The sequence below is a fragment of the Centroberyx gerrardi genome, chromosome 2 (genome assembly GCF_048128805.1).
Source record: "Centroberyx gerrardi isolate f3 chromosome 2, fCenGer3.hap1.cur.20231027, whole genome shotgun sequence".
Classification (NCBI taxonomy): domain Eukaryota; kingdom Metazoa; phylum Chordata; class Actinopteri; order Beryciformes; family Berycidae; genus Centroberyx; species Centroberyx gerrardi.
Window position 1 is genome coordinate 14523059 of NC_135998.1, and position 24818 is coordinate 14547876.

The following is a 24818-nucleotide window of genomic DNA, read 5'->3' on the forward strand; positions in this document are numbered from 1 at the left end:
AATGTGTGCACTACCATTTCTAGAAAGTAAAAACAATACTGCATATTTAAACACTGTTTACAAACTCTCCAATAGGTCACATATTTATAAATAATTGCATAATTTTTAAATGCACACTACATTCTCATTTGCTACTGCTTATCAATAAACTTGGTGTGCTTAAAATTATTTGAAGGCGTGTTTGTATTTCCTTCATCACACCTTTCTGAACAAATTGATAAAGTATCTCCAATAAACTATCTCCAATAAACTATCTAAAACGCTCTCCCCATGACTCAGAAAAGTCATAATTGCCTTATGACCGTAACTTAAGTGGTTGATGTCAGTTACTTTATTGTTACCAGAAGTGTCCAGAGGTTTTGAAACTTCTCTGTTAACAGCTGCGCCCCTCTTGATTTCAACAGATTATTAATTATTATCTAGTAAATCAAATAGTTGTGGTGCAATCTAGGTATCTTGAAAACGTAATAAATTGTGAAACCTTGTTATATGTGTTTTATAAAACTATTTGAATAAAGATTTTTTTTTAAAACCTCTCTAAATTTTGACCTTGTAGCAATCACCTTAATGTGGCTTGAACTGTGATTGCACTCCAGACTGAAATAAAAATCTCTCTCATTTTCTTGTTCTGGACAGAATAAAATGACAGGTCTTCATCAAATGATCACCAATGAGGAGAAGGGAGAGCTTTCAGCTGAACTAGCAAAATCAATTCTATTGATACAGATAATGTTACCCTATCCCTTTCTCTAAGCCTCATAATACCCACTGTTCACTATTCTGAGCTGATGCTGCCTGCCTCGAGGGTTAGGGTTAGTGTTGTATGCATTTTCTTAGCTGCAGTTTGTCCCATGCTTGCCCATTTTCAGCACACCAGAGAACAACCTTTTAGGTAAAACTTTTAAATTCAGATCATGATCTTGCTATATGGTGGGCCGCCACAGTAGAATACATCATAAAAACACTGGTGGCTATAATTTGAAAGCGCAAAATTCATTTTTTGTTTGTTTTTCAACCTTTATTTATTCAGGAAAGGGTTTTGCTAAGTATGTCTTTTACTGTTGGTCAATGAGCAGCAGAAGGGGAGGAACTACTCCAGTGATGAAGCTCTGTTGAAATGGCTCTTTAGTGAAGAAGAAGTGTGGGGATATAGGGATTTCTTTCAATATGATAGCTGGAACATATTGCAGTTTGTTGTGTAATATATCTTATATGCTTTTAATGTGCTGAATGCTTGCCGGATGAATAGTGTCCTGTAAGACTTTATGGGCTGGGCATCCTGAAAGGTGCATGACACTTTAATAAATTAAGAATAGAATGGACTGTTGAAGGAGGGATGAGCATTATTCACTTTTAGTTCCCAGATTTTCCTGACAATATGGGGATCCAAACCAGCTAATGGCCTACAGACGTATAGAAGTTTGTACAATTGTTGCCAGCTGCGCTTGCTTAACTATTTTAAATTATGTTTTGTAGTCTGCATTTTTCTTAGGAATGCTGTGCAAACTATGTGCAGGTGGAAATGATATTTATAGCCCATCATCAAGTTCCTTTCAATGGTGATGCTGCACTCTTAGCTTAGAAAATAACCCTTCATAAGTCACACTGTCAAGACCACAAGCTTTAGTCTTTGATGTTGTAAGCAGCAACTGTTAACAATAGAATTCTCAGGCTTTACTGGAACTATATCATTTGCCATAATAGAGATTTGGACAAATGGATAATCAACACTGAAAATGTAGGGGGTTTATATGGATTCACTTATTTGTGGCTACTAAAACATTAATTCTTAGTGTTTTTATAGAACATGTTACACATTTCTGGATTGTATATTCTGTATTTCCATTTGAAACAAATATGACTCCTCATGACAACACACATCTACGTGTCAACATGACTAACACACAAGGTGTCACTGCCTGTTACTTCCTACGTGGAATTGTCCTCATTTACAAGGGTAAAGTGTTCTTTGAATTCTTGTGGGTAACCTTTGACCTCGGTAGGCATTATCAAACTGATAAGCAAAACTGCAAGAGGAGGTTTTGTTTGTTGGCGCTGACTTCAGACAACCTCTGCACCAAACTTTAGTGTCGGTCATTAATTGAGGAACTTGCCAACTTGCCAGCTCCGCCCAACCCCAATTATGACCTTTAAGTGTCAGGGGAAAGCACAGCAGTCCAGTTGCACTCCATCTTCTGTCTCAAACTGCAATATTGTGTCGAACATGAGGACTCTTCACCACAAAATCATTGTCCTTTCCATTTTTCTGTCTCTGATGTGTATCTTCCAGGTAAGATAATATTGCCTCTGCTATTGTCTTGCATGTGAGATAGAGTTTGCTGTGTCTCATTTGTGCTAATAGAGAATGACATGGGTTTTTAATCTTGTTGGAGTTACGATATTTTATTTTATCACCATATATTAGCAGATCACAAAGTTACTTCCTAAGGATGTTAGTAGCAGGATTACAGGGTTGAGGGGTTTGTGATCTTGTTATGTTTGAGGTACACTTTGAAGATAACTAACTGTAGACAACATGTGCACCAGTGTGGATTTAGGTCCAGCTCTCAGTTTGTGTAGCATGTCATCCCATGCTCTCTTATTATAAATCTCTCTTTAAATAATTACCTTAACAGGTGCAGTCGTTGCCTATACCTGGAGAGTGGAATGGTCTGATCCAGAGGACCAAACGCTCCCTGCTGTGGCGCTGGAACACCCTGAAGCCTGTAGGTGCCAGCTGCAGGGAGCACTCCGAGTGTGGCACTAAATACTGCAGGTACAGTACAGCTTGTCAGAGGGTTTTAATTCTTCAATGAAATCTTAATTTAGGAATCCCACAATTTACCTTGCAATTTACCTCCAGTAGTAGGGAATGGTAGGGAGAGCATGTTTGAAGAATAAACATAAGCACAGGACTAGCCAAATGTTTCTGTTGCAAGCCTGGAACATATTCATACACAGTCTGAAGATCTAATTTAAATTAATAAAACTATTTGCATTCCTTCAAATCATATTATATAATGTTAGATATATACTGTATAATGTTCCTTTTATTCCCCACACGTGTCATTTCAACTATGCATTTGTGTATAGTGCTGTACATGTGCATTTTGCATTCCATGAACAAAGTCATTGTGCAATGCACTGCAATAAATTTGCTCCTTATCTTTACAGGAAAAATATGTGTTCCTTCTGGGTATCCACCACCTGATTGTAGACAAGATATTCACAAACACCCTGCAGCTGTATGACTCACTACAACAAAAACATCTGCTTTATGGACCGAAGCTCTCTCTCTCAAAATAGAATCTACCCAACATGAAATCCCTTCTCTGATAATCTGACTTGAACTGAAGACCTGCTGGAAGTTTATCAGACTCTTACTCTACACTGGAATTAGATAACAAAGTAATCTGATAATCTGGCGCTGCACTGCAGCAAAACAGCTATAAATGTTATAGGTAAACATGTTGAGGTTCAGTAACTGCCATGAACTATCAAATGACTCCATTTGTGGATAATTGGTTCAAAATCTTGATCTGACGAGTTAGCCCCAGTAAGGCCATCTCGAACAATTTGGAAGATTAGGTTGAAATCTGGTTGACTGCTCAACAATTTTAGCACTTCATTTCCTTAAAATGCAAGACATCTTGTATCCCCAACCTTAGACAATGTGTAAATGTGATCATCAATGTCTGATGAAAGAAATACAAATATGCATGCAAAGAATGTGAGGTGCACTGAGTTTATTGATAAGCATTGGTAGATGACAAAGCAGTGAATATGTTTATGGATCATGTATTTATTTGTAAATATTGTAAACAATGTAAATATTCAAATATACATTTTTTTCAAGAAGTGGTATTGCACACATTTTGTCTGCTTTAAAGTGTAAAACAAGGCCAGAAAAAAAGAAAAACATTTATTACAACTACTGCTGTTGTTTTTATGCAACGAAAAAACATGAAAAAACTGTAATGTTTGTAAAACATTTGACTGTTAAACTGAGCTGCAGTGACATTTGTGTAGTACTGGGTAAGAAACCCATTGGGTTCCATAAGAAATACATGGTATAATAAGCACTATCCTCATAAATAAAGTACTTAAAATTTAAAATATTTTTTAAAAATCAACACTTTTTAAAAAATATTTTTTTATTTATTTTATCCTTTAAAAAAATCCAATATTTTAATCTGTGCACAGGTATACTGGTGTAAGTATGTTACACATCCTTAATTAACCAACATGTTATGGGAAAATCTGAAGATTCCCTGAGTGTTGTTAGAGGCCCTTGAAGCCTTTAGAAACTGAATGAGAAGTGGACACTGTCAAGACCGCATAGAGTTAAACTTAGAGATAGCCCGACTTGCTGGAGATGTGGGGATGATCACGGTACACTTATTCATTTCTTATGGGATTGTCCCAAAGTACAGACCTTATGGTGTGCTATTCATGAAAATATAAGGCAGATCATAGGCCAAGATATTCCTTACACACCTAGTCTATATGTTCTGGGGGATCCATCGCCGCTAAGCAACCTCCCTACGCCTCTAGCGGACTGGATTCACACAGCAACTATGTTGGGTACGAAGATCATCGTTAAAGAGTGGAAATCTGTTGATTTACCTCCAGCACATGTATGGTTCTCTCAGCTTGGAATTGTAGCAGCTTATGAGAAATTGTCTTTTAGGATTAATAATCAGGTAGATAGATATAGTCTAAAATGGAACAGATACCTTAGTCACATTAAAGGCCCTTGAAACCTCTCACAATCAGGTAACAGCCCTTTTATTTGCAATGTATTTGTTTTTCCTAACACATTGAATATGCTTCACATTGCTATGGCCCTGAACCCCTATGCTGCCATTATAATTCCCCCTCCTTTTTTTTTTTTTTTTTAAGCATAATTATTTATTTTGATGGTTTTTTGTATATACAGTATATATATATATTTTTTTAAATGTATGATTTAAGTTATTTTCTCTGTTTCTACAATTGCCCATTGTTTAAGGTTGTTATGTCTGTTTAAAAACCAAATAAAGTGTTGATCATAAAAAAAAAAAGAAACTGAATGAGAAGTATTTTATTCGTCAAGCGCATGATAATTACAAGAAATCTGATTTGGTGTAGTTGGTGGTTAAAAACAAGTTAACAAGGGATTTAGTCACAATGCTGTCAGACATCAAGACCATCAGCAACAGACTGGAGTTAACATATGGTGCAAAACATGAATGAAATAATATAATATTTGGCAGAGGGAATAAGTATGTGTCCATTGTCTTATTCTTTTTACATAAAATGGAGAAACAGACAGAGCTGTTTGACTTTTCTTTAGAAAAAGTGAAATATACCTTAAGAGGTTCAAGTGAACGTTTTTACAAGAGATGGAATCTTATTTTCTCTTACAGATGTTTTTACCTTCCAAGGTTGTGATTTGTTTGCCCATTCCTTCCAGAGGAACTGAGGGCAGCAGTGGATGATAAGCACCAAAAGATGTACAGTATTTTATTAGATTTGTACTTGCTCTTTTGGAATTCTCCTTATGGTTTGGATTGCCGAGATAAAAACAATAGCACTTTGTAAATCCAGGAGACATTTTCAATACCAATATTCAGTGCAAAGTAAATATTCACCTCAGTGCAGCAACATAAACCATTTAAATGTACCGATGAACCATTTAGCTCTGCTGTGGTAAACTAATTGTGAGGACATCCATTATTGGACTAAGAGGACTTGGGAGAAGATGAGAAGAGGCACTTACAAGGATAATTCAATTTCCTTTGATCTATGTTGGCTGTAATTTCCTTTGGTTTTGGCTCCTATAATTGTTTTGAAAAAGAGACTGGACTCCATGTGGCAATATCAAAATAAGTTATTTAAAAGGTTTATTACTAAGTTCTTATTGTTGTTAAATTCTTTCCCACTGTCTGAACACAAGATGGCAGTGGTGAGTGCATTAAATTGCCTGAGTCTAAACACAATTTCGCCAGACAAATAAATCACACACACACACACACACACACACATACACATACACACAGTGCATATGCACATGTGCAAGCATGCAAGTGTGCACGTGCGTACACACACACAATAATTATACACATAATTATCTTAGTGTATATTGTATTAATGAGTAATACGTGTTGACCATATATCTGTGTGTGTGTAGTGTAGTATTGGTACAATTCATTTTGTGCTGACTGGACCGTTTGAAACCAGCAAGGTCAACCATCCCTTTAGTCCATTGTTGCTGAGACTCGTGATGAGGTCAGACATTATGGGACCGGGTGTTATGTAAGTGTGGGAAGCAATGTCACGTAGTGCAGGTGCACTGGAGTTCAGGTCTGTGTTGAGAGTGGGTGTTCAGTTGGGTGGTTCTGGCACCAGAACATATTATTCAGCCCTCTGGGGGTGTTACAGGTCTAATTCAAACAAACATCTGTGATGGGAGGTGCTCACTTGATAACCTCATTACACAATAACATTCCCTCTCTCACCTACCTTCCTTTCCTTTAACATCCAAGTTAGGTTTCTTTGATAGTTACATCAGATCCTGTGCATTGGTTCATGTGCACCTGAAAGTCAGCTACTAGTTTAATTTGTCAGTATCTTCATTTATTTTCATATGCAAAAGGCTTCTTTATTTCTTCTTCATTGCAGCATTGCAATATATGCATAACATATCTCGGATTCAGAGTAGGTGAGCAGTTCTACATCTGTGACTATTCATCTTGCCTTTTGCACTGAGTGTGTGGTTTCTGAGCTGAAAATATGGCGTATTATCACTGAGGGGGGAACCACAATGGCAAATTAGGTGATTGACGTGGTGAATATGAACAAGATTCCAGTCAAAGCATCAGACTCCAGAGTAGAGATATCTTCATTCAGACTGATATTTATCTGCATGAAGTGCAATGGGCAGTTAGAAGCAGTACATCTGCAGTTTGGTTGTGAAGAATTCTGATTCTGATTCTGATTCTGAAGTGCCAAGTATGGCTAGCTATGAGGATATATGTGTTTGTGGTCTGTAAGAAATAAAAGAACAATAACTACAAAATAAATATGGATGGCAATAGCTTACAGTTACCAAACCACACTTCCATATCTTTTTTGAAGATTAAAGGAATAGTTCACCCAAAAATGAAAAATCTGTCATATTCTACTCCCCTGAAGTTTGTTAGCCCATAAAACACACAGGGAGGCTGCAGCACAACTCCTGTTGCAGCCTTCTCCAAAACAACTAAATTAACACAAATATAGGCTTGGTTTAGCAGCTACTCAGTTAAACAACGCTAAACCGAGCCTATGTGTTCATTTATTGCTTTGAATTGCTTGTAATTTTTCAGCACGTGTATAGCAAATAAACTATTTGTTTTGTGCATTATACGGTTTCCAACCTTTTCGATTTTATGTTCTCAGCTGATTCATTTGGAACCGATTTTTCCACTGCCTTTTTATGTGTATTCCTAAACATAAGTTATACCATCGTTTATACTGCCAGGTGTTTGGAAGCTTTGAGCGGCACGCACTGCTCTCCTCCCATAGGTTAAAACCATCGTGACGCAATAGCTCCGGCTGACCCGTCCAGCCAGCCTCAGCGGTGCTGAAGGAGCGGCGCGTGGACCACCTGTCCGGACCTCAGCACCGGAGCGGTCTGACCATCAGATTATACTTACAAATTGCCACGCTAGACAATTAATTATAGTGTCATAAAGCGAATTACAGAGCTGACATGTTTAGCCTTTTTAATGTGCCTTTGACGTCAGAATACTGCGCTGAACACTCGCATGATTTTTTAATTCAGTTGGTTTTGTGATTTTGGACTGAAATGCCTATTTCTAAGGACGCTGCAAATGAAAATATCTCCTCTAGAAGCCACCTGGAAGAAGACGATGGGTATCCAGCTTTGACTGTCGGTTCTTCTCAAGTAGGTGTTATTGTAGGGTGTTTGGAGATGCGCTAGTGATGCCGCAAATGCACGCGCTCTTGTTTGTCTGTGCTTTATATTGCCCAATGCTCAATTATTCAATTCCGTCTTAATTATAGCATTCTTTGGATTACTTTATCTGGCGTTATTGTGTCTTTCGTGTTTGTGTGTGTGTGTGTGTGTGTGTGTGTGTGTGTGTGTGTGTCTGAATCTGTGTCTGTGTCTGTATCTGTGTCTGTGTCTGAGAGAGAGAGAGAGAGAGAGAGAGAGAGAGAGAGAGAGAGAGAGAGAGAGTGAGAGAGATATTGCTTTGTCATGGATTGATCTTTTAGCATGCCTGCACACCTAAAACTTAAAATCAATTCCACTGTCTGTCAACTTGCCCTAGTTCCATCACTTTCAGCAGTTCAGTGTCATTATGAGAACCAATGCTCACTCCTGCTTAGGAGACTGACCACACTGTCCAGCTCTCATCTATGACCTTCCTCTCCTTCTACTGTCTTATTTGTTATTGAGATTTACTCTAACATCACATCACATCATCTTCCACTTTATGTGAGTCGTTACAAAAAGTTCTCCTCACGTGATTATAGGCCAATAGTAGTTGTAATGATGTTGTCTATCCATCCCTCTGCTCATTAGGGGAGGGAAGTTTCTGATAACAAGCAGCATCATGATCTGAGTCTGTTGCCAATGCAGCAGCAAGCAGGCAACATTGGGCTTTTTAGTCTTGCTTCACTTTACCACAATCACCTCTGTCATGTGAGCTGGCTGACTTGATCTGACAGAAATGCCCAATGCAATAGTTGGGCTAATCACATTCATACCGATGTGCTCCAGTGTTCGGAGCACAGAGATGTTCGGCATATATCTGTGTATTAGAAGTTGTAGGGGCTTGGCAGGGGAGCCACCACAGACGAGTCATATCTGCTGTGTAGTGCAATGGTTAGTCATCTGCAAAGACACCCAGTCAGTCACACTGGCCTACTTTCCTCTGGTATTGAACTCAAGATAAGATAAGATAAGATAAGAAAAATGACTTTTCTCACAGACAGCACAGGGTTCCACTGCTTGTTTGTTTGAAGTTAGTGTGTTATTCATTTGTGTCTTTATGGTAAGTGTGGTTGGTTTCCATGTGATGTTTTGTAGGGCTATGGCACTTCAAGAGTCCCAGAGCCACTCCCCGCACCCACTTTTAATATTGATCAAACCTATACTAGCCTATGTTACACCTACACTACCCTGAAATCACACCTATGTTTCTTATCCTTAGCCCAAAGCATCTCAACCAATAATTTCCAAACTCATCATCAATCTGAGCAACAGTGGGTTAATAGGTTAGGCAGTATTGGATGGCTGACCCTAATGGCTTGACACAGCCCGTGTAGCAGTTCAGAAAGTGCAATGTACCATCAATCGGAGAGTGAAGGAAAGGCTGCTCCTTCTGGTTTGAGAGCGACCACAACAGCTATGTTGTACCAACAATCAGAGACTATGGGACGATGGCGCTCTGGCTTAAAGCAGCCTGTTCAGCAGTTCAGAAACCAAATTCTACCAGCATTCACTGGCAAGAGGGATCTCCTGGCTTGAAATGTGAATTGTATCAGCACATAATAAATATCCCAAAAAATGTGTAATTACACTGTAAAATTCTAAATTGCCCCTTGGTTCTGTTGTTTTTAGTGGTAACATTCTGCCACAAACATGGATTAACTAACCCAATTTATTAGGGAGCTCTAATGATATTTGTGATCAGCAGGTAATGGATATTACTGCAGTTGGGCATGTTAATGGCATGTTTATTTTGCAGTGGTAAGGATGTTGTTTATTGTAGCATTGTGAGGATAAAGAGGATTACCCCTGCCTCTTCCTGGTCATCTGCAGCAGATGTCGCTTAGATTGTTTACAGATTACGCCCAGACAGAGCAGTTCAACAGCTATGAACTGATGTCTGTGTGATGTATCACACAAGGCCCAAACACTGCCTTCAGTCTGACATATGGCAGTGCAGAATGCTGGAGCCATTCAAATTCAAATACCATCTATTTTTGTGTAGCCTAATAATAAAAAACAAGAAAGGCATATTTGGATGGTTTGAATATTTTATTGCAGATGGGTTTTAATTGTGAAATGATGCCATATGCAGCTATTTCAAACATAGACAACAACAATATTATGAATTTTATTATCTACAGCATGTTCTCTCCACAGTTTGTATCTTCTCATCCACACCCATACATACTCATACATCCAGACTTACACACATGCATGGTAGATGCATACTTAATGTGAATGTGTGCCCAGTCATACCTACCCCAACACACATGTGCACGCGCGGGCGCACACACACACACACACACACACACACACACACACAGAGAAAGCTTGTGAAGGTTGTTTAAAAAAATATTTGATTTCATGAACAGGAAGGATTTTTCAGTCTAATTTCCCTTCACAACAGCACAAACACCACATTACTGTACTGTCCTATCCCAGAAACACCATTGCCGATATTTCAAATTAATGATTTTTTATCTCTAATCAGTTTTATCTGTCTTCTGTATGCTTCAGTATCATGGTATTTTTTATCTGCTTGCTGATATTTTAATTTCTTATAAGCTGAATTTGCAGATCCTTTGCAATTCTTTTTCTACTTAGTAAAAATAGCACTAACAGTAGGCTAATTGTAATGGTGCTTCATGAAGGGATGATGATCATTATCCTTGTGTACAATTCATGTATTTCAAGCTCTATGACACTGAATAATCAAGGGAAAATTGTGTTAATTAATAATTTGCATTAAATAAAGTGATATGGAAATGTATTTACACTCAGCAGTGCCAACAGAGCATCTCTGCAGTGCAGCTGCCCTAGTTACAGTGCAGACAGCTGAGTAACTGTGAATGACTGTGGTTGGCCTAGGCAGGGAGAGGAGGGGGTGGTTAACGGTTGATTGAATTATGGAGGATAGGCCATGCTGAGGGCTGGAAGCAGACAATACAGTAGGACTTTGACTAGAGGGCCAGTGCTAGTGTGAAGTGGGGGAAACTGTCTGACTGTATTAGCAGGCTGTTTTCCATTTGATGTTTTTAGTGTCTCCACCTATTCTGCTTAGATGCTTTTACTCCTACATTAAAGATTTTTTTTTCCTGAGACCCACTTGGCAATTCTGAGCATGCATTTATTCAAAGGATGCCAACCTACAGACAGGAATTGAAGTCAGCCAAACATATCCATACCACAATCTGTAGGTGCACCTCCAAGGCAGTTGAAGAGCTCAGAGGCTGTCTCAGCGCTACAGATTGGGAGGACATCAGATCAATTTAACACCTACACAGATAATGTCTGTTCTTACATCTCTACATATGAGGATGTCTGCTTTGAGAAGAAAACCAGTGAACCCAGGAACCCGAGGAAAATCAGGCCTGCAGGGAAATCAACATAACTAGTTCTTGTGCAGTAACCAGCTGAACAAAGCTATTAGAGGAAAGTTCCTATCTGATTCAAAGCTTGGTGACATGCATCTTTTGGACACTTTTATCTAAAGCATCTTAGCCCCCTTTTACACCACGTGTTGACATGTATCTCATATCCACATTATAACTAGATGTGATTTAGACAGATTTACACCTGGCATTAAAATTAGTCTCCAGTGCCCAATTGTGCAAAAATTACTTTTTCACTCAAAAACTGCAGATTGCCACACATCTTGTTACCTACCTCTTAATATTTATATCCTTTAGAAAGATTGCAAGCCCTCGGGAACTCAGATTAGTACTGCACATCTCAAAACATTTCAAAACAGAGGGAGAACTTGGTTTAGCTATACCATAGGCAATAGCTTACAAGAAGGGAGTTTTATGCAGCTGTTGTCATTACTATTTATAGTTTCATCAGACCAAATTGACAGCTGATGTTGAGTCTCATTTGTTCCCTCCATGCAAATCCAGACGATACATTTTGTTTTGTTACTGTTTAAATTACTATCAGAGCTGCTTACCACCTCTGTGCCTCACATACACTCCCTTATTGGATCCATGTGTGAATGTTTATTTCTGTTAATGTAACTGTTTGTGGATTGGAGACATAATTGCATTTACACTTTGACCCTTTTTACAATTGACATTAACATTACACCTCTTATAGTACTATTAAAATGCATACACTCACAGTACATTAAGAGCATGCATTTTCAGTAAACTGGCCCAGCTGAACGTTGCCCCCTCAATCTGTGAGTGGACAACAGACAACCAACCAACAACCTGTTCCAAAAACTCACCCAGAGTTGTCACCCTACTCAGTGAGCTGTCTAAGACTGAACCCCCATACTCCCCCTTACCTTCCCTTATGGAACTGACTCTACTGTTACAGTATTGTTTGCATGATTTTGCACTACTCATAATGTCTGCACATATTTGTACACTACACCACTTTACCCTGAGGAATTATGTCCATGTTCCATAGTACTCATAATTTATTAACTGCATTTCATCCTAATTATATAATCATGGAGCAGGTTCAATGCATTTTAGGAGACTGATCATCCCGCCCTACAACCAAACTGCATGCAGACTGAAAACACATTGCGATTGAATGTTGAATGTATTTTGTAGATTGATACGTGTATCTACTGTTTCTTGTATGTGTGGCACTGCGCCCCTTGCAATTAATGTCAGGGCCTGCTGCCATTTAATAATGTGTACCAGGATGGTGTGTATTTGTGTTACTACATTAGTTGCCAAAATGTTTTTATTGCGTATTTATTGAATTTAGAAGTGATTCCATTCCATTCTATTCCATTCCATTCTATTCTATTCTCTTCTCTTTATTACTATAATGCACTTAAAATTGTCTTTTCCTTGCCTTTCAGGATTTCTTTTTTGAGGAACATGGAGACAGTTGCCACCATCCAACCTCGTGCTAGAGAATGATCAGGGCCTCCAGTCTGTCGGGGGACACCCTGATAGCATGCCACTTCCCCGTGGTCCAGCTTCCTCCTTGGCAGCTTCCTGTCCAGGCCTTGTGCAGTTCTGCCAAGAGGCCTGGTCGGCTGTGCTCTGTGGGACTGACCCGAGCTGTCTCCCTCCCAGAGCAAGACTCGCTCCACAGAGAGCCTGCCTTCACCAGCAGACATATTTCCAGCAGCTACAGTAGTCTCAAAGAGGACCGAGCGGAGGAGGAGGGAACCAGTGACAGCAGCGGGAGGTACGACTCCACCTCCTCGCCGGAGGAGGCACCTCCGCAGACCAGTTCCCATATGAATGAGGAGGGCTCTGAAACTAGAGGTAGTCTACGGTCACACAACTCATTCCTTCCCAGCACAGAACTAGATGAGGATGAGGACGATGAAGATAGTGATGGAGATAATCTACACAGGTATCATGAGGACTCCTCCTTTGTGTTGCATGGCAATTCCAACTGGCCACTAAGTAATGGTGTCAGAAATTCTAAAATGCCCCATGGGGACATGGACAGTGCGTGGGGCAAGGAGGGGGCCATGTTGGATACCGAGAGTGACAGAGAATGGCTCTCCAACCAGCCCAACCAGCTGGACTCACTGCAGATGGAATGCCAATGCTTTAATGTCAGCAGATCTAGCATCACGTTGATGGACTGTGGAGAGCAGGACTCCGCCAGACAGAAGGATAACATGTCCTGCTTCACCCACAGCCAGCCCAAATGTTCCCCAGAGGTGTCCTCCAATGGTCAGGTGGAGTCTGTCAGTGACTCGTCCTGTAACAGTTCTGACGGCGTCCTGGTTAACTTCTGCACGATCTATAACAGGAGCAACAGCCCTGCCACGCCTCATGACCTCAGCAGCCCTGCAGTTCAACCCTCTCAGTCAGCAGAGGGATCTGTGTTCCTCCACCTCCAGCCTGTTCCCCAGACTCCCACCAGGGACCTCCAACATGAGGACCCGACAGTCTCCTCTCCCCCACAAGACAAGGTCGAGGTGACGCCCTCTGCTCCCCGCTGGTCTCCTCAGGGCCTCGACTCCAATTGCAATCTTTACTCCCTGGAGCCGCTGTCCCAGGGTCTGTCCTCTCTGGAGGTATCAGACCTGACGGCCTGTCTCCAGACCCAGGCCACGCTGGTCATGGGGACCAACCAGAAGTACTACAAGCTTGTGACCTGTGACCTTCCCTCCCAGTCTCCCAGCCCAGCCTGGTCCAGCCTCACCAGCTGCCCCGAGGGTCAGAGCAGAAGCAGCCCCTTCCCTCCCTCTGAGCACCTCTTTTTCAGTAATAGGAAAGAAGTGCAGCAAAAAGAGGACAAGAAGGTAATGTTAGTATAAAACAGTAGAATAATGTCCTCCTTTATTTTAATACTGAATTCTTAGATGATGGGTATGCTAATTCAATACATTTTCACTCGTACCGGTAAAATGCATAAAAAAGTAATACGATTCTCCTTATGGAAGCAAAACATAAAAATAAGATAAACATTTAGAATGAACAAGCAGAAAAAATAAAAACATTAAATAAAATACACTAACAAAGGCATGGTACATCAAAATAATAAAAACGGTTAAAATTCATATGCAGTACTAATATGGCAACTCTTACAAGCTTAGAATATACCTTGTAAAACTGCATGTGTATTTTTTGTGTGTGATTTGGGTGTGTAAACTTAAGTAGTCCTATCTTTCCTTTATCCCCAGCAGGAAAAAGAGGATCAGCAAAAGGAAAGAAGGAGGTCTTCCCCAGCACAGTGCAGCACTAGGTTTGACTACCCTCGGTGTTGGAGCCGTGATTCCCAGGCTGCCTGCTCCTCCACTTTGAAAACACATACAGAAAACATCCAATACCACTCCCGCACTTCCAGTTCCCTGTGTCCCATCCAGGATTCAGTTTCTCTGAGCCAGTGTAGCACACAAAGCAGTAAATGCCAAGGTACAAGCGCTGTGTCCATCCAGCCATCTGTGATTTTGGACCAGGAGCACTGTGACACTGATGCCGAGGAGATGGGTAAGGCAATGGGTTAGAGACAAATAGAGTTATTCATTTTGTTTTTGTTTTTTTAGCTAGCTTTAATAGTTGCAAAAGTAAAATGGCAAAAGAGAAGACACAATACCAGAAACAATGAAAGAACAGGAAAAGAATAAGATAAGTTATGTAAGAAGATGGACATTTCGTGAGCTGAATCTAACATCTCTTCCTCCTCTTTTCCCTCATCCTCTGCCTCCATCTCAGGAGCATGTTCATTGGCAACTCCAGTGGTGCGCTACAGCAAGGCCCAGAGGCCCACCTCACTGCCCATCCAGCCCTTTGTTCTGCTGCCCCCAGGCAAACCACAGTCCCAGCACTTGGGCTGTCTTCTGGAGCAGTACATAAGTCACAGGAGCAGCAAGTCCAGTAGCTCCCAACTAGGCGCCAAGTTTAAGGGCAAAGGCAGCCAACGCCTTACCAACCTTCAGCCCTCTCCACTGGGCAGCCATGGACCCATCCTCCTAGAGGCTCCGTCCAGCTCTGATACCTGCTCCACCTGTACACCCAGCCCAGAGTGCTTCAGCCGCAGACGCACGTGGAGCCATACCAGCACAGGCCAAGGACACATCAGTCCATGCAGATCCCAAACCACCCTAGGTCCAACTCACACCAGCCCAAAGCTCAAATTGGTTCAGGCACAAGATAAAACAAGCCCATACTCTGACAAATCTCAGACCAACACTTTTTTTAATCCAATCAGCATCAACCCCAACCTGACTACATTTACTCCAGCCCAAAATCAGTCCAGCCTTGTGAGAGTTGCCACCTGCCAGGACCTCATCAACCTAACCCCCCAGCAGAGCCATGCCAGCACTGAACCCAAAAATCTAAGTCCAATCCAGTCCGAGACCCATAATACCTACCATTCAATATTGTCTCATACACCACCCACTTTACCCCCAACCAGTCACACCCATCATCCAACCCTGCAGGTATCCCTCTCTCCTCCCACACCCCCACAACCTCAGAAGAGGTTACCACAATACCCAGCTGCACCTGCAGCTGAGTCTGGCTTCTTCCACAGTAGTCTTACAGCTGCCCTCTCTTCAGTTGGCCCTCTCTCCTCTTTGAGTTCTCTGCTGTCTTTGGCCGGCTCTGGGCTGCATCCACAGCAGACACAGGACTCTGCAGGGCTCAGTGGGAAGCAGAGCCAGAGTCAACACAGTGAATCTCTGATCCTGAGTGACAGGCCACCCATGGAGTTCTGCCTCTCACCCGATGCCTCCTACGAGTCCATGTCTATCAGCCATCTTCAGAGAAGAGGTGAGGGTCAGCTGATGAGTGGAGGGATGAATGTATAAATATATATATTAAGGTTCTCATAGGCTGTATTGATTTTGTATAAAACATGGCATGCAAATATATGCCAAATATTGAAATCTGAATCAAAATGGAGAACAAAACAATTATAAATGACTGCATTCCTCCACTGTTAGATTCTCTATCCAGTGATGAGCTGTTTTAAAGAGCAGCAGTAAGAACTCACTGTACTGTAGCAGCGCCTTCAATACCCTGAAGGGGCTTTCTCTCAAACATGACCTATTTTTAACTCTCCCTGCACAGGATTGGCTGAGCCTTCTGCTCTGTAGCCTATGTGAGTGTGCCTGCAAGCTCCAATGAGACCGAGAGAGAGGAAGAGAGAGAATGTTGCAGTAGATACAGTGCTTATGATTTATAATACACCTAATCATGTTATTTTAGTGCTACGGCACGAGCCATATGGTTGAAAATTAACAATATAAAAGTCCACCTATTGCAATGGATAATCAGCGGTGGAGACATTTGCAGCAGCAGTGAACACTGGGGTGCAGCACTGCAGGCGGCTTCAATACGCATAAAGAATTTACCATGACATTTGCAGAGGGAAGCTGGTATGAGATGGGGAAAGAAAGGCAGGGAAGAGAAGTCAGTGAGGAACACTGCTGCAATGGAGCACTCTTTCATCTTCAGTTCTCATTCACCTTTGCATCCTACAATATGATAATGAACCGTGAAAGCATTCCCATATGTCTCTATGTATTGAGTTGACCCAATTCATGTGGTGAAGTATTACTAATCTATGTAAATATAGCAACTGTGTTTTGTATCATCCCAAAGAGTATATGAAGAATTTATTACAAGTTGAGTATTGAATCACTCATTAGCTCACACAACTGTTTGCCTGTCCATTGTCTCTAGGTTTGCTGAGGTCTGTGAGCATGGCGGTGGATTTGATCATGGCTCATTTTGGCAGTAGCAGAGACCCTGAAGAAAAGGTAAAAAATGGCATGGCTAAGCAGGACAGTCAGCTGAAAAGACACCTTGAAAGATGTTTCTGTCAAAATGGAAAAGTGCCAAAATGAAGTCCCTTACTTGCATCCTGGGACTGGAGTCAAATTACTCACTTTAGCTGGGAAAGAAAGCATGTAATTAATACAGATACAATATTTTATTCTTCCTATTCCCACAGATGCGTCTGGGTAACAGCTCTCGGAGTCCCACGATCGCCGGTCTGGTCCTGGAACACTTTTGTCCAACAATCCAGAACATTTTAGAGGACGGTCTTAGGGATCACAAACTGGATCTCATCATCGGACAGCGCCGCAACCACTCCTGGAACGTGGTGGAAATCTCTACTAAGACAGGTAAATGTAAATATGATGTAATACAGTATAATTTAATGATCATGATAAAGAGGAACTGTTATGAATGTACTTCTGAATCACTTCAGCTAGCATTGTACTGTATGCTTGTTGGTGAACTCTTTGTCTTTGTCCAACTCCACTATAGGTCCATCCACCAGAGTCCTTCACAGCCTGGTCTCCAAAATCAGGCAATGTCCCCAGCTCACCAGCCACTGCATGAGACTGAGAGCCTTCATCATGGGCCTGCTCAAGTGAGTACTCACCGATATAAATGACCGTTTTTGACTTAAAGGTACTAAAGAATACTAATGCAATTACTGCAGGTAGAAGCATCACCAGCTGAACAACTAATCATTTTACTCTCTTTCAGTTTGAGAGCTTTGGAATTCTGGTTAAGTCACCTTCAGAGCCAAAAAGGTGATTGGATAATCAAATTGATGCACTTTTTTTTTTTTTTATAATTGTTAAATTTCATCCATTAATGTCACCAAAACATTGTCTATTTCTGGATCTGAAGTGTGTATCTCACCTTCTCCACAGATGTGGTGACAGCATACTACCATTCTTGGGGTTTCCTGTCCATGTCCCAGGGGCGGTGTCAGCCACTGTTCCAGGAGCTGCTACTTCTGCTGCAGCCACTCTCTGTGTTGCCCTTTGACCTCAACCTGCTGCTGGAGCCCCGACTGTTACATAACAGACAGCTGTGTTCTGCGGAGCAGGGAATCCCTCCACTTCCACCTTGCTCTGCCCTCTTAATGACCAGCTGGCCGCTACTGCAAGCCGACAGAAAGGTGGACGCTAGTCACAACGGCAAGCAAACTAGGGTTTCACACAAGACGGATCCGCATCTGCACCCAGTGTCTTCTCAGAAGTCAAGTTGCCACCAGCAGGAATGCAGAGAGAAGCATGCTGAGTCGACCAACAGGAGTCCATGGTCAGCCCCTGTTCAAGGGTGGCGGCCGAGACAACCCGCCCTTGTGGATGGTGTCGTTGAAGGGGAGGACTGTAGCCGCAATTATGCAGACGCTTGGTCTCAAAGAGGTATGGACAGGAGGCAGGAAGAGAGGAGGGGAGAGAGAGAGACAGGGAACCCAAGGGCATCATCACACCCTCATGTCCAGGATGAGAGTCCTCAGCAGGGTGGGCTGCGCTGGGCCAAACTGTTTGGAGCAGCTGTAGTTGCTTCCACCAGGACACAGAGGGTATCTCAGAGCCACAGTGGGACACAACCCAAAAGGTAAGCACAGTACAGTAGATTTCATTCTTTGATTTTTACAGTTCTTTAAACTGTGTGTCTCCTTAAGTGCAGGTCTAGCTTTCATTTAGTGTGTTGTGAGATTGGGATCTATTTTAATGAAAGACTGATGCTGTAACTCTCTTTCCCTCACAGGTGTAGGCGACCATCACAGTGGCTGCATTTGGACAGATCACAGCTTGGACTGTTGGCCCAGTCTGTGTGGTCAGTGAAGCTAGGTGAAGCTCACACTGACAAAGACTAGGATCACAGTAACCTAAGGGAGAGTAGAGACCATTTACTCTGCCCAAAAAAAAAAAAATCTTAACCGCATGACAATTAGTTTATATTACTGCAAAGCACAGTGCTCAATCACACTGGCTTACTGGTCAGAAAGCACATACAGTAAAATACATGTAAGAGGTGTTCATATTAACAGCTGAGCATGAGTGAAAGCTTTCACTGTGTCCCTATATGCATTTACACTCTCTGGAATAACCAAGTGGAAGTGCTTATTTCTCTCCTCTGCATTTCTCCTATAGGCACATTTCAATCAAACAATGTCAGTGAAAATTGACCTGCCTTAGACTGTGACCTCCTGCCATTCTTGTGGTGCAAAACTATCCATATCTCACATATATCTGTCAGTCTCTTCCACTGCTGTACCTTTCATCTAGTTGATATGAGAAAAAAAGCAAGCAATACGCTCTTACTAGTGCCAAATATGCCATGCACCAGCCTCTTGTAGTGGATTGTGGTTGATGTATTCAGTTCTTGTAACTTGTTTTTGAGCTAATTCCCAGCATGGTTTTATGTGCATGAGTTAAAAAATAGTAGGTGCTACAGTATTTACTTGAGTAAGTGCTTGATTCACCTCTTAACTTCCATGTTTTTATGCCTGTATAGTTAGGTTTTGGAATTTTTCTGGCAGTTGAATTTTAGATGTGTGGACAGATGTGTACAGTATGTCTCCCGGTGAAGTATGTTCAATTGCACAAATATAAGCCATCATGTGGTTGTTTCAGGTATATAGATGTGTGTCAGGTATATTTTGATAGACTGGTAGTAAGCTACAAAAGGGGAAAGAAGAAGAATTCTCTGCCTTTGTTTAATGGGGTTTTTTAATGTACTGCAATAATGTGAAGTCTGTGAAATTATTACACCCAGCTTCATTTTCCCTTCAACCTTTGAATGCTTCCCCCAATGCCCAGTGACAATCAACCTCTGTGAATAAAGACTTAACATATTGAATTGTCTTGTTTCAATATTGTAGAATCTACAGCAAGTACAAGTGTTTACTGGTGTACCACATCATTCAATATAAATCAGCCCACAAAAGCATGCAACTATAGTGTTACACTATGATACAGAGGGATCTGCAATACATGTAGTCCATGTGATATGCTTTCCTCAAACAGTCATTCGATGAATTCATTTGGAGCCCAGCGCAAATGATTTCCATAGGGATGCAAGGACTTTCTGATAACTTCCTAAATATGACTCATTTCATAACTTCATGCCAGTAATTACATGGACCTTTTATTGATCTGTACGATGGTCTGCTGGCCTTTTTCCTCTATGATTTCCCCCCAAGCTTCCTCTTGGTGTCACTCATCTCCAGTGCATTGTGGGTAAGTTGGCCAAAGGTATGTCCGTACCTGAATTTGTATCCTGTAGGATGGTACAGAGTTAGACATGCTTCAACTTTAAGTTTTCCCATGGTAGAGTGATTGCTGAGTGATAATATACTCCGTTTCTGTGTGAAATACTGAGTCAGTTCAGTGACTATTATAAGTCATCTGATCAAGAGGCGTGTGTGTGATGTTTTGCTTAGATTGAGACGGACCTGGGACGTGTCCTGTGTATGACGGCACCAGGCCCCGGTTTGAGGGGTAGATAGTGGGGATGGGAGGCAGAGTGCTGCCCGTCTCCCCCGGGACGCCTGGGGGGGTGGCGTCACTCTGCAACTGCTTCCCAAACTGGATCAGAGCCTTATTGGTAGTGACGGGGTAACTTGTGCCAATTAGATAACGAGATTTTGGCACATACCCTGTGTAACCTGGACAAAGACATCAACTGGTGAGCTATTGGAACATCTTACTAATTCTTTGGCATGCTTATTTAAGAAAAAAGCTTTTAAAGCCTACTGTCTGCACCCAACAGAAAACAACTATCCAAGTCCTCTGTATTGTACCTGAGATAAAGTACTTGTGTGGGCTTTCATCGTCCATGAAGTATGGTGATTCCAAGGGCTTCCAGGAGTCCAAGGCCTTGTAGGAGGTCAGTTCTTTGGAGATGGCTGTCAGAGGGGTGTTCAGTTTCTGGGCCTTAAGTGGATAGAGACCCACAAACACATAATGCTTGATGCAGAGAATACAACCTACCGACCATTCTTACAATTTACAATTTACAATTTCCCATTTGGCAGACGCTTTTATCCAAAGCGACGTACACATGAGATTTTAATACAACACAAGCACGGATACAAGCAAGGATCTTCCAGCAAACCTGTTCACAAACCTGAACAGCAGAAAGGTTATAAAGGAACATAAAAATATAGATGTTATACAAAAAGCACAGGTTATGCAAACATGGTTTAAAGTTACAAAAGCATATTTAAAACCTATACAGTAAAAATGACATAGGCAACTTTGTCTCTGGAGGTAAATTAAAAATGGTCTTCTAAGAAAACTGATTATGCATCTAAGATGGTATACACATGTGTTGCTGAGATTTCCACTCAGTCTCCCAACAAGAAAGGATAATGAGTGTGACTCTGAGAGATATAATTGATCAATCTGTGGGTGGTTTTATTGGAAAACTCTCCATGACTGCTGCTTTTTACGTAAAGTGGAGTGCATTACAATGAACTGACACTGGATCTCCAACATGGATTATTAAACATGGGTGACCCTGTTCAGGGGTGTCAAGTCAACACGTGTGTATTTGTGGGCGTGTGTGTGTGTGTGCGTGTGTGTGTGTGTGTGTGTGTGTGATAGAGATTGAGAAAGACACTGATAGAGACAGAGCGTGTGTGAGTGTGTGTGTGTGTGAGAGAGGGAGAGAGAGAGGGAGAGAGAGGTTACTTTAAACTGTGTGTAGTTGCTGACAACTGGCAGGTCTGTTGATTGCAGATGAACCCTCATACTCTGGTCTCGGTCAAACTCGCAGAGCACTTCATGACACGTTTCAGTGTAGGTACGTGCAAAATAGTTCTGCCTTTTGGGAATAAAGCCTATAAAAGCAACAAGCAATGAACATTAAAATGCATTGTAAAGGTGTAGTCAATGATTGTGCAGCGAGACACTTGTGCACACTTGAGACATATGTGTGCGTGATACCTGTGTATCCTGGTATCATCCTCTCCAAGCTCCTCTGCTTGCCATGGCGGCTCCTCCAGATCACGTCCCGCGGCCCGGTGTCAGACTCTGTGGAGGGGAACCGACCCGTATGGAGGACCAGGCGCTTGGCGTGTATCACATCCGGACTGGTGAGCAGCTGGGCGGTGAGCTGGCCGTAGGTCTTACCCAGGTGGTACTTCAGCTGTGGGCAGTATCCTGCGTATCTGACAGCAGAGAGAGTTAGTGGTGATAATGATAAAGTCCAACATCTATCACACAGAAAAATAAAGGGGACAACTGGAACCGAAAATGGTTTTTGTGATTGATGCCATAGAAGAACCATTTCTGGTTCCAGAAAGCACCTTTCAGACCAAGGTTCTTTAAAGAACCATGTCTGCACTCCTTTTAGACACCTGCAGTGTGTTTTTGTTCAATTGTCCTTGTATAGGCTCAATATGCATTGGCTAGTCAGCAGTTAATGGTTATTTTCCAAATTTATGCCATCACCCACTTTCCAATAACTAAGAATTATGAAGCTTTTACTATCCCAAAGAACCATATGAGGAACGTGAAGACCTATCGACTAAATTAAGTGTTTCTTCAGGTGATGGTTCTTCGTGGAACCACACAGCCTTAGAACCAGTAAAGAACTATTATTTTTCTTTGTGTTAGTGTCTCAATAGTGGCACTGGTCAGAAATATGTCAAGAAACTGTAGGCTATCATTTCAACAGCTTCAGATTCACAGACGCCTCCTGAGGTATAAGATAAGGAGGATTCTCTAAATCAGCTTAATTTACATATATTTTACTAATTTACATATGTTTTAATGTTTCAGCAGTAATAACGAGCTGAGGCCACTCACATTTAGGTCGTTAAACACTGCGCAATTAGTTAGCAATTGTACACAGTAACGTTACACATAATGTTTTTTTTAAATACCCCTTTTTTTCTTTTAAATATAAATAGACTGTTATTATTTCTTAGAGTTTCAGGAGGCAGACTTACCCTGGTATGTAATGTGGATCAGGTGTCACCAGAACTTTGCTAAATTTAGGGGGGAATTTCTCCATACTGACCCACGCAAAAGGCTGAACCAGCTCGCCCTGCTGCACTGTTTACTGGTTGCTAGAGAGAATCAAGCACAAACACATCTGACATATCGAAGCTCCATTATTGGGTCACAGTTCTAAAAATACTGCAATATTCCTAATATTCCTATAGAGACTTAAAGTGTGTTTGTGGTAGTGACTTTATAGCTGTGTCATACTTTATGGTATTTCTTTCCTCCTATTGTCTCACCATAATATTCCAATAATATTCCCACAGGGATTTTAAGTGTGGCTGCGGTACTCCTCCAAGTGACTCCATCGCACTTTATGGTATTTCTTTTTATCTCCCGCGGTGTTGCTGTAATATCCCTATAATATTACCATGGGGACTTATTGTTTAGATGTTTTATTTGTATAGTGTCTTTCTAAAATGTGTTACACGGTTTTTATAGGCTATTTCTTTTCGCAGAGGTCCCAAGAGGAAGCAGAGGCTCTTCCGCAGCCCTTTGTAGCCCTGTAAAGAGATTTTACTGTAGCCATAACACCTGGGAGCGACAGTCGGAGAAGTAAAGCTTTTTGCTTGATATGTAGGTTCTAAATCAAACGATTCACCTGCAACATCTTTTTGTATAGTAGCTAACGGTTTAAAAGATAGTATCTAGCTAAACTGTGAAATAGAAAAATTAAGCCATGACGCTGCGCAACAATGCTCAGATCAACTTTGGAATTTATTGTCTTATTAAATGGGTCTTATATATAGAAATAAATGAATACATGTACATAGTGAGAGAATCTTAAGAAATGTCAATGACGACATCTAGCGACATCCAGCGGTAGCCTAGTAATTGACTTAACATACAAACATAAACAAAAGGCAAATAAATAAAGAAATAAATCTGTCTGGCTCTGTTTGCACAGTTTCGCAACTGAAGATCATGTTAACCTATTAAAAATAGCAAATAAAACTGGAAACAGGAGATTCAAACCATGCATGGAGGGATAGTTAAATGACACCCAATAGGACAATGACAATAACTGATTTTGCTGTGGGCAGACTGTGTACTAGGTCAAAATAACTAGGCAGCAAAGTGGCAGCTACTCATGTTTTGTGTGAATGAGTCTGTGTTGCTGACCTGGTGAGCCATGCCTTCACTATTCACCTGGGGAATGTAGATCCTATCAGCAGACAGGAATGTCCATTCTACACATTCCAAAAAGTCCAGGAACCTCAGATATCTCTTGGTCTTACAGTGAAGAAATAATGTTTAATGTTTCAGTCTGTACTTGCAATTCCACTATACTCACACACATATCATTACTTACTTATATCTATAAAATAAGGCCAGCATCTATGTTACCTGTCTCATATTTATACTCATTCTGAATAAATGGGTCATGCTAAGGAATATGGGTCATAGAAGTGATTTCCTTGTTTCTGTCTCAATGTTGTTGTTGTTTTATCAGCAGTCCTCAGATTTACTGCACAGAGTGGAGTCTATCCGTATGGCCATGTCATGACTCGTCCCTGTTATGGCTGGATTTTATAACGTTGGGGTGTGGAGGGGGGAATCAAACTTTTCAAATGGTGTTCCAGGTGAGTCATTTTCTCCCCGGAATTACAGCAACAGGAAAGAGCAAGTATCAACAAG

At 41.3% G+C, this 24818-nt stretch overlaps 4 protein-coding genes across 4 annotated transcripts in view; 2 read left to right on the top strand and 2 right to left on the bottom strand.

Annotated features, from left to right (window-relative positions):
* gnaz (guanine nucleotide binding protein (G protein), alpha z polypeptide) overlaps positions 1-24818 on the bottom strand; it is a 256720-nt gene that overhangs the window by 147007 nt on the left and 84895 nt on the right. The window lies entirely within an intron of this gene.
* On the top strand, positions 2225-3211 carry LOC139922895 (liver-expressed antimicrobial peptide 2). The gene is made up of 3 exons (XM_071913528.2): positions 2225-2290; positions 2637-2776; positions 3175-3211. The coding sequence occupies exons 1-3, from the start codon at positions 2225-2227 to the stop codon at positions 3209-3211; spliced, it is 243 nt and encodes an 80-aa protein (XP_071769629.1).
* LOC139922894 (AP-4 complex accessory subunit RUSC2) lies at positions 12858-19042 on the top strand. Its single transcript, XM_071913527.2, has 9 exons — positions 12858-14210; positions 14775-14898; positions 15124-16182; positions 17098-17174; positions 17369-17543; positions 17689-17794; positions 17914-17960; positions 18084-18780; positions 18940-19042. Exons 1-9 carry the CDS (start codon positions 12858-12860, stop codon positions 19040-19042), a joined length of 3741 nt encoding a protein of 1246 aa, XP_071769628.2.
* On the bottom strand, positions 20008-23190 carry cimip2b (ciliary microtubule inner protein 2B). Its single transcript, XM_071913577.2, has 6 exons — positions 23126-23190; positions 22119-22342; positions 21864-22012; positions 20972-21104; positions 20624-20836; positions 20008-20448 (listed from the first exon to the last, which is right to left on the bottom strand). The coding sequence occupies exons 1-6, from the start codon at positions 23188-23190 to the stop codon at positions 20354-20356; spliced, it is 879 nt and encodes a 292-aa protein (XP_071769678.2). The 3' UTR covers positions 20008-20353.